Source organism: Rhinopithecus roxellana, chromosome 3 (assembly GCF_007565055.1).
Source record: "Rhinopithecus roxellana isolate Shanxi Qingling chromosome 3, ASM756505v1, whole genome shotgun sequence".
Taxonomy (NCBI): Eukaryota; Metazoa; Chordata; class Mammalia; order Primates; family Cercopithecidae; genus Rhinopithecus; species Rhinopithecus roxellana.
In genome coordinates, this window is record NC_044551.1 from 152,673,630 (window position 1) to 152,683,210 (window position 9,581).

A 9,581-nucleotide genomic window follows, 5' to 3' on the forward strand; every position below is an offset into this window, starting at 1 on the left:
GTTAGTTTGTCCCTGGAGGCAGCTTCCCCACTCCTGTCACCTCTACAACACTCTCCGATTTACAGCACCCCATGGGACATTAGAACTTCCACTCAGCTCAACCAAAAGCAGATGTGACTTCAGCAGAAACTTCAGAGGCTCTGTTGTTTCATTAGGCAGTGCAGAGAATGCCTTTGGGGAGCCATTCCTCAGAACTCAAGACTTGACATCTGGGAGAGCAGAGCATTCCCTTGCCTTTCTATTTCTATTTCTATTTGCAGAGTCACTTGCCAATGTATAGTCAAGAGGTCAGAGTGAGGGTACAGCTGAGCTGCAGCCACAGGAAGGCAGAGAAGGGGGCCAAGTTGTATGTGTGCCTGCCCTTCCCTTTTATGTCAAAACCCCAAACACCCTTGATTATCTGGATCTTCTTTATTTCTCCATAGAAGATACCAGATGTTAAGGAATATTGGCAGCTCCACTTGGTTTCTCAATCCCTGTTTCCAAACTCAAGGACGGACAGGCTTTTTCACTGTATTTATCTCTCATCACTCTCTTCATTGCAGGAGCACATCTCTCTGGACTTAACCACACCCTTTCTTGCAGATGGAACCCCTCCAATTGATGCCCATACAAGGAATTTGCTTCGGAACCACATAATTAAAGACCAGCTGGCCTCTAAGTATCTGTACCATGGACAGACCCTAGAAACTCTGGGCGGCAAAAAACTGAGAGTTTTTGTTTATCGTAATGTAAGTTCTGGGTCCTAAATCATGCTCCTCAGAAGCTCCATATTGTGGGACTTGTATTAGTGTAAAAAAAAGTCCTCTATAAGCAGGAGTTTGCATGAGGACTGGCTGCTGAAAAGGAAGGAAATAATTTCTGGAAAAGTATTGATACCAAAATGAGATCCTGCAGAAGGACTGGAATCTCTTTTTCTGGAGGCCTTTGAGAATAAACCACACAATTATCCAACCTTTATTGTGAAGGAACAAGTCCTTCTTGAATTTAGGAATGAACATCTAGGAGGAGGGATGGAGTTCGGACTCCTTCTGAGCTTATGAGAAGAGAAGCCCCCTAAACTAAAATGCAGCCCTCCTTGGTCCAAAAGGTGCCTTCTCTCTTCTGCTGTATCTTCTTTGTTTTCAAATCCAACAGTTACCCTGGAAATCAAATAGGAAGTACAACTCAACACAGCTCTTGCCTGGGATCCACCAGCACCATTTGACTAAAGATGGCTATCATCTGTTAAACAAATAAATAAATGGGTTCAATCTATTTATTTGAACATTGTCCATGGGCCTCATGTGTAACTGATATTCTCATTATGGGGCCTCTGTAACTTTATTGGGGCCTCTCTAGCCATTCTTTCCTTAAGGAAGACCATTTATTGAGAAAATACATCATTTTATCCCAGCCTTAATAACCCACCCCAATGTATACTCCTTCATCTTCATGGATGATGACCCTGCTACATGCTCTGAACAAATCAGGAGGCCCCTTGTGGGAGGATAACCAATCCTTTCTTTCTCTGTCCCTCTTCTGTGCAGAGCCTGTGCATTGAGAACAGCTGCATCGCGGCCCACGACAAGAGAGGGAGGTACGGGACCCTGTTCACAATGGACCGGGTGCTGACCCCGCCAATGGGGACTGTCATGGATGTCCTGAAGGGAGACAATCGCTTTAGGTAATTAGTTCCATCCCTGGGTGGGGCTTCTGCCCAGTGGTCATGCTGGAGTGGGATGTGGGGCCCCAGCTACTTATCAAGCTTTCTTCTACCTTAGAGATTCAATTAACACTAGTGGTGCACTGCTGTGACCTTCCAGACTTGGGATGGGGAAAAGGGAAGGGTCGCCTTGAAAGCTTACATTGGGAAGAAGGGTTACTTCTGAGAGTGTAATCCTCACATGCGTGGGAAGCAGGGAGGGGGGACTACATTTTTATGACTGAAGTGCAAGGAAAACATCACTTGCTCATTGTAAAGCTCCAAGTGAGCCGAGAGCACGTAGTTTACAGGGCATGATGAGTCTCTCACTCTCTGTGCAGTATCTGTTTATTGCAACTGAAGCACCCTTGTGAGTTTGTTTTCTTGCCCTGCTATCTCCATTTCTGACTTGCTCATTCACCTCGCAGTGCTGTCACATTGAATGTTGCCCTGTCACTGACTTCAGCTACCTGCACAAGGGCCTGGAGACCACACCCCTCTGCCCTCCCAGAATCATATCCCTGGAGGCTCAGTTAGTCTCTGGGTCAGCCATACCTCTGCCCTTTCTTTTCCACCTTTCTCCCATGGCCTCTGACCTCTGGCCATTTAACAGAGCTTAGCATTGTTGCTGGGTGGAGAGGAGATGGAGTCTAGAATCGCTCCCTCTTTGTACACAGGAAGAGTGTGAAAACCGAGGTGTGAGCATTCCAGTGGTCTGGGCTCTACTATCCCCAGTGGTGAAGTATTTAAGGAAAATACCTCTTGGCCCCCAGGACAGATGACATTTTCTGTGTGTGTATCTACAGCATGCTGGTAGCTGCCATCCAGTCTGCAGGACTGACGGAGACCCTCAACCGGGAAGGAGTCTACACAGTCTTCGCTCCCACAAATGAAGCCTTCCGAGCCCTGCCACCAAGAGAACGGAGCAGACTCTTGGGTAAAGACCAACTTAAGTACACATCTCCACTTTTCTAAAGTAATGATCCCTCAGGGCCCCAGCAGCAAACAGTTGGCACATTAGGGATTGGCTTGAAGGGGTTTAATGACAAGACTATTTGTGGAAGAGTGGGCGAGATTAAAGGAACTAGCAAAGAATGAGGCCAACCAGGGACTAGCAACCCTGGGAAGCCTTTACTACCCCTAGGCCTGGGAGAATGGGAGGATTAGAGCAGGAACCAGGGAGGTCATGGGCCTTGGACAAGGGCACAGAACAGCAGCCAATGCCATGTGCAGCCACTGTCAGAACCATGCAAGGAGGGTCACTCAGCGCCCCAGCCTCCCTCTCTCCAGTTGCCATCTGGGTCTGTCGTTGGCTGATGCGAGAGCAGGAGGGAGTCCACTGATGCCGTTTATAGAGCTCAGTCTCCTGGGCAGGAAGCCAGGCAGAGAGGAGTAGAAAAGAAGTGAGGGTGGCTGCGACCAGCCCAGTCACTGAGGCATGTTTTCCACTGGAGACCTATGAGCACAGTGATAATGAAGCTAGTTACCTACACTGACGATCCCTCCAGACAAAAGCTTTCCCAAGAAGTTAGTCATGGCTCTGAGAGATCTAGCTGAGGATGTTTGGGAGGGGATCTAGTGGTTACAAGTGGCTAAGAAAAATGAGGAAGGTAAGAGTATCTTGCAGCCTGTGTTGTGAGGATTAAATAGGATGCCACACACAGCGCCAGGCACACAGCCCTGGTCAATACTAGCCATGACGATGGGGGTGAGTGGAGCGGGATTGGGAGTTGCAGTGGTTATCTCAGCTTTGTGCCTGTGAGAGATGCTTCCGCTCTCACAGAAAGGTGAGACTGAGGAAAAGGAGGAGGAAGAGGAAGGACCTTGACAAACCTTGGGGCCCACATTGTCTACACCTCCCTTCCTGCTCTTGAGCAGAATAGAAAGTTCAGGTTGCAGGCAGCTCCAAGGTGAATTTGTGTCATGTTTAATTTTCTTTATTGCTAAATGAATGCCTATGTCTGTGATGCTGACGTATATTCCTAAAGAGAGGGGAGAAGTTCATTACGAAATAAACTTCTCAACCTCTCTCTGTCCAGCAAGAATGGAATATTCCCCAGGTGGCCCAAGCTGGCTTGGCTTTCTTTCCATTTTCAATTATGTGGGAGTTGAGGAGGGGGATGGAGAAAGCTTCCCTAACACACCCTCCCCCAGGCCTGAGGCACCCCTGGGGAACAGAGGGTGTTAAAGGTTGGTCCAGGTGTTAGAGATATTGAAAGGACATCCCACGCACCCCAGGGGTTAGTGTGGCTCTGCACTTCCAGGCAGTATTTTGTGGAAGGGGAACCTTGTCAGCTCCAGGTTGTGGATGTTTGAAAATTGGTTGGTACCCAGTGACTCCGTCCTCTGGCACTCATGTGGATTTGTCAATAACCAAGTGAACTCTCCAAAATACATGAAAACTTCCTCCCTTCTCAGTTTCAAGATGCTGGAAATAGCTATTCATAAGCCCTGGGGAAATTTAGCCATTTGGCTGGTAATGGGAGTATCCAAGATGAGAGGGCAGCTGGAAACTTTCGGAATGACCTCCCACACTTAATTTGGGAAATGCCTGTGCACCTTTATGGGCAATCAGATGCCTGCCCCAGTTGCTGGAGACACTGATGTGGGCTGAAAGGAATGCTGAGACGTGACAAGGAGAGATGCTGCGGAGGGAATATCCCCCTCAGCCCTGACCTCATCGGTTCCATGGCTCCTCCACAGTACAGCTGTCTACTCTTTTAAGTTCGCCCTTCAGGAAACAGCCGTCTCAAACAGAATGAGCATTTGAGGGCAGAATGGGTAAATATTGCACTACTGTGTTATAACCGTCGGGAGCCACGCTGATGATGAAACGTCCCAGATGCCGGTGCTGGAAAGGTCCCTAGCTTTCCAAGCAAATATTTATCTCATGGAAACATGAGTCATACTCACAGAGGAGTATGGATTAACTCCTTCTCAGCAGCCAGGGAGCCCAGCATCCCAGAGAGCATATTTAACCCAGAAGCCCACTGACTGCAGGGGCAGATTTGTGGTCATGAACATGTGTTTTGTGTCCTCTGACCATTAGACAGACTGTGGGTCACAACGCTGAGTAACACTGGGAGCTTAATAAGTGCTTATCCCCTGGGCAGGGAGTTCTTCTTCTCAGGGCTGACCACTTACATCTTCTCCTCTGGGCCCTCCTTGACCAGGCTAATTACCATTCTTGGGATTAACTCTATCTCCTTTTCCTGCAACCTGCAGGAGATGCCAAGGAACTTGCCAACATCCTGAAATACCACGTTGGTGATGAAATCCTGGTTAGCGGAGGCATTGGGGCCCTGGTGCGGCTAAAGTCTCTCCAAGGTGACAAGCTGGAAGTCAGCTTGGTAAGTGTCCTGCAAATCAAAGGCTGGCTGTGCCCTGCCACCAGGGCTCCAGGACATATCTCACCCCCGGGATGGCATTACACACCTTCAAGATGCAGCCCGAATTTCTGAGTGTAATTCATCCAAAGAAAAAGAGAAATGTGAAGAGGGTCTTCAGGGAAATCAAGTAAGATCGTAGTTAACATGAGTAAGAACTTCCAGATTTACGTGGGAATAGAGCATCTGATTTGGCATCTGAGAGAGGCTATTAGATCTTCCTTCTGTTAAGGAGATGGTAGGCAACTAACGTGACTGAAGAGATCAGTCTCTATACTCACCCCATCCCACCCCCCTAAACCCAGGAATTCACTGAGTTGTACCATGAACCAGACCATCCCAAGAGGCTTTTTGAGTTCTGACACTTGCTCTGTGAGCCCCTTGCTCTGCACATTGATGATATACATTCCACTTTGGAACTGCGCTAAGATTGTCCCCAAAGCAGCTAGCCAGCCAAGCTCCAGAAATCTCCCTGGCTGCACCTGAAGAGGCCACTGACCCCTCTGTGGAGGGACCACTCTTCAGTGTGTGGCTGCTTCTGCTTTCTGCTCCTTTCTCCTGGTCTTCAGCCATCCTTTGCTCACCAGTTTCTCACCAGGAGCATAGGAAGATATGCATGTAGGGAGGTAGACATGGGCATGACTTGTTTGACTTTAGCAGGTCGCTCAAGAATCTCCTCATACCTGGTTTCAGATGCTGGGGTCCTGTCTGTCACAGGCTTCTGTGCCTCCTACACCCTTGAGTCTGTCGCATGGACCCTTCAGGAAGGCCTGAGATAGATTTGCCCTGGGTGGGCATCCTGTGAGAAAATCTTAAGTCAGGCACCCAGGCAAAATGGAAGGAGACTTTTGTCCAGAGCAGGAAGCCTGGCTTCCATTTCCGGCTGTTCCACCTACTTAGCTTAAAAGAGGCACTTCTCCTGTCTTCAGTCTCAGTCTCTTCTTCTGTTGAATGGGACAATAATATCTACTCTCCTTATCATACACTGCTGTGAGGACTAAGTGGATCACACAAAAGAGCATTATGTAGATTGCAACGTGCTAAATCCACACAGGAGATTTGAATTAATCCACCACACTGAAGGTCTGTCAAGGGCAGAGACTGTTTCATTCACCAGAGTATCCCCAGTCTTATGCAGGACCTGGCATATGAAAAGTGTTCAGTAAACACTTACTGAGTGAGTAAAAGAAATGTGCTCTACTTTCAACCACTACTCTCTGTTTTTCCTTTAGAAAAACAACGTGGTGAGTGTCAACAAAGAGCCTGTTGCTGAGCCTGACATCATGGCCACAAATGGCGTGGTCCATGTCATCACCAACGTTCTGCAGCCTCCAGGTAAGTGTCGCATCCCCCACTGGCTCTACAGTCAGTCCTTCTCTCCACGTGGCAGTTGGTGGAGAGAAGAAAAACTGTTCCAAACAATGATCAGAATAACACGTAATTGTGATAGTTAAACTGTGCCTGTGTGACTGATTGCAGAGTGAACTGGGAGCTGTTGGTTTTGAATGCACCACACTAAGGAATGTGAGGATGCATTGCTCTCTGTGGAGTTGCCCAGCTGTATTAGCTCCCCTCGGACACACCCCAGTTTTCTATATTCATGTGAATGCTGTCCTCGCGGTTCCCAGCACTCCTCTTACAGCATCTCACATCAGTGTGTGCTCCTTGCCTCCAGTGCAGTTGAACTTCCATCCTGCCTCTCCTCATGTGTGCATTCACCTTTCTTGGTGCTCTCTCCCCATGGGCCAAGTTCTACCATGAGTTATGAAACATTATAGAGAAAACATGTCTTTGGAAATGTGAGCCAGAAAGCCCACCAGTGTCCCTCAGTCATGGTTGTTATGAATGACATGCTATTGGTTTCTCTCTGGTCAAACTTGCCTTTTCTTTCCTCTTCAGCCAACAGACCTCAGGAAAGAGGGGATGAACTTGCAGACTCTGCGCTTGAGATTTTCAAACAAGCGTCAGCATTTTCCAGGGTAAGATGCCTGCTAGATTTGCACCTCGCCTGAGCAGCCTTAGGTCCTCTGTTTGGGCCATAGAGGAGTCTCTCCAGCCCCTGTCTTCCTTGGCTGCTCCCCAGGGCTCTCTTAAAACTTCTCCCTACTCCCACTGGGGCATCCTCAGTCCCAGCCTGTGTCAAATTCAGAGTAAAGAACCCAGGCAACTCCTGGACTTTCATGGGCCAAAGCACAGGCTTTCACACAGAGGCCTCTGAGCCTCAGATCATGGGGAGGTCACTACTGGTGAGAACAGACACAGCTCTGGAAGCCATCTGCCCAAGAGGGCAGCCCATCCCAAGCTCATCTTACAGTGGCCAGACCTGCCCTGAGCCCGGGCCTCTGGGTCACTTTTCTGCTGTCCATGGCATTGCCCATCGTGGGTGAGGCTGGGGCTCTCCTGGGCACTGTGTGGATTCTGGATACGGGGATACTGGGCTTCCTATGTGTGTGGAGTCATCCCTTCCTTGCCCCAGCCTCACCTCCCTCTCAAACCCTCTCTGGCTCTTTCTGAGCTTCATTTCCTGCTCCCCATCTTGCCCAGTGCTCAGTGCCCTGCTTGGCTCTTTTGCTGCTTCGGGTCAGGTGGAGCTTCGTGGGAATTTGAGGTGCCTTACAGAAGGATTGCACTTCAAGAGGAGAGGCTGCAGGGAGCGGTCCTGAACCCAGAGGCCTGGAGCTTACCGTGCCACTTCACTTTTGTACACAGGGGTCTCCTTAATGCCCTCGAGAAGGATTCTTAGCCCTGAACTCCTACTCCTGAGGCCACCCCTGTGCAGCCCCAGCTCCCTCAACTCTAGGCTGTAGTCTCAGTGGGAGAGCCTGGCTTGGGGGTCTCCTAGGAATGTCCACCTGAAGCCACACTTGATAGGGGTTTGCATAACTTATGTCTGCCAAGGCCACTTGAGGGCCTTGAACTCCCCAGGGCCTATAAGTTCCACCTTCCCCTTTCTATTCCTCACCCCAGCATTTTTTCTGAGTAGGGGTGGCAATGGGCAAAGCCATCATCATAAGCAGGTGCAGGTATAACTTTCACTAGAAAACCTGACACCTTGTGTTTTCTTTCAGGCTTCCCAGAGGTCTGTGCGACTAGGTAAGTCTGGTCTGGGTTTGAAGTCATTGCAGACCTGTTTAGGCCTTACCCCCAAGCAAGTCCAAGCCTGCCATCTGCTGTATATAGATAAGAACATCATGGTGCAGTAAAACAAGCCTGGCCTTTGGAGTCAGAACAGCAGGGTGACTTGGGGTCAGACCCAGAACACCCCATTTCCTTCTCCGTAAGATGGGGATAATAAGAGTAACAACCTTTTAGGATTAATGTGAGTTTTCAGTTTAGGGAGTCTGGGAATATTGCAAAGGGCTTGGCAGGAGCCCATCATGAGGATCTAGTTCCAAGTTGATAGGTACAGAAAACCAGAACATCAGGCCTTGAGTAAGACTGAAGGTTCACAAACCACAAAGCACCTGCTATGTGCAGGAGAGCACAGCAGAAGGAGGCCGCTTGGCCCCGGTCCTTGAGATTCTGACAATGTCCTAGACAGACATGGGGAGATCTGCACCTATTTGATGTTACAAACTTCTCTTTTTCAGCCCCTGTCTATCAGAGGTTGTTAGAGAGGATGAAGCATTAGCATGAAGGACTACAGGAGGAATGCACCACGGCAGCTCCCCGCCAATTTCTCTCAGATTTCCACAGAGACTGTTTGAATGTTTTCGAAACCAAGTATCATACTTCAATGTACATGGGCCGCACCATAATGAGATGTGAACCTTGTGCAGGTGGGGGAGGAGGGAGAGAGATGTACTTTCTAAATTGTGTTCCTCTAAACATGGCTGTTAACCCACTGCATGCAGAAACTTGGATGTCACTGCCTGACATTCACTTCCAGAAAGGACCTATCCCAAATGTGGAATTTATTGCCTATGCCAAGTCCCTGGAAAAGGAGCTTCAGTATTATGGGGCTCATAAAACATGAATCAAGCAATCCAGCCTTATGGGAAGTCCTGGCACAGTTTTTGTAAAGCCCTTGCACAGCTGGAGAAATGGCATCATTATAAGCTATGAGTTGAACTGTTCTGTCAAATGTGTCTTGCATCTACACATGGCTTGGATGCTTTTATGGGGCCCTGTCCAGGTAGAAAAGAAATGGTATGTAGAGCATGTAGAGCTCAGATTTCCCTATTGTGACAGAGCCATGGTGTGTTTGTAATAATAAAACCAAAGAAACGTACGTCCCGTGTGCATGGTACAGTGTGCCAGCCTGAGGTCATGCTGCTTCACACCTCAATTCCGCTCTGGAGAAGCTCAGCAAAGAGCCCCGAGGGATGCTTCTGGGGAGACTCCAGCAGCCAGCCCTCAGACACCCAGACAACTCGTGGGGGTTTGAGCCTGTCTTTGCCAAACAGGTTTTTATTTCACCATCCTCTGGCCCTGGGGTTTCAAGTTTTCCGTGTTCCCTTCACCCCGCACTTGATTCCTCTTATTATCTGGAAGTACCTTCCCTCCAGCAT

General features: G+C 48.9%; 1 protein-coding gene across 1 annotated transcript in view; it reads left to right on the forward strand.

Moving 5' to 3' along the window:
• The window catches only part of TGFBI (transforming growth factor beta induced), a 33,827-nt gene extending 24,529 nt beyond the window's left edge, over positions 1 to 9,298 (forward strand). The window contains exons 10-17 of the mRNA XM_010359903.2: positions 586 to 731; positions 1,530 to 1,666; positions 2,491 to 2,621; positions 4,910 to 5,034; positions 6,303 to 6,405; positions 6,970 to 7,049; positions 8,139 to 8,163; positions 8,661 to 9,298. Coding sequence (XP_010358205.1) covers positions 586 to 731; positions 1,530 to 1,666; positions 2,491 to 2,621; positions 4,910 to 5,034; positions 6,303 to 6,405; positions 6,970 to 7,049; positions 8,139 to 8,163; positions 8,661 to 8,701 — 788 coding nt within the window. The 3' untranslated portion in view covers positions 8,702 to 9,298. The remainder of the gene's footprint in view (positions 1 to 585; positions 732 to 1,529; positions 1,667 to 2,490; positions 2,622 to 4,909; positions 5,035 to 6,302; positions 6,406 to 6,969; positions 7,050 to 8,138; positions 8,164 to 8,660) is intronic.
• The last annotated feature ends 283 nt before the right edge of the window (positions 9,299 to 9,581 follow it).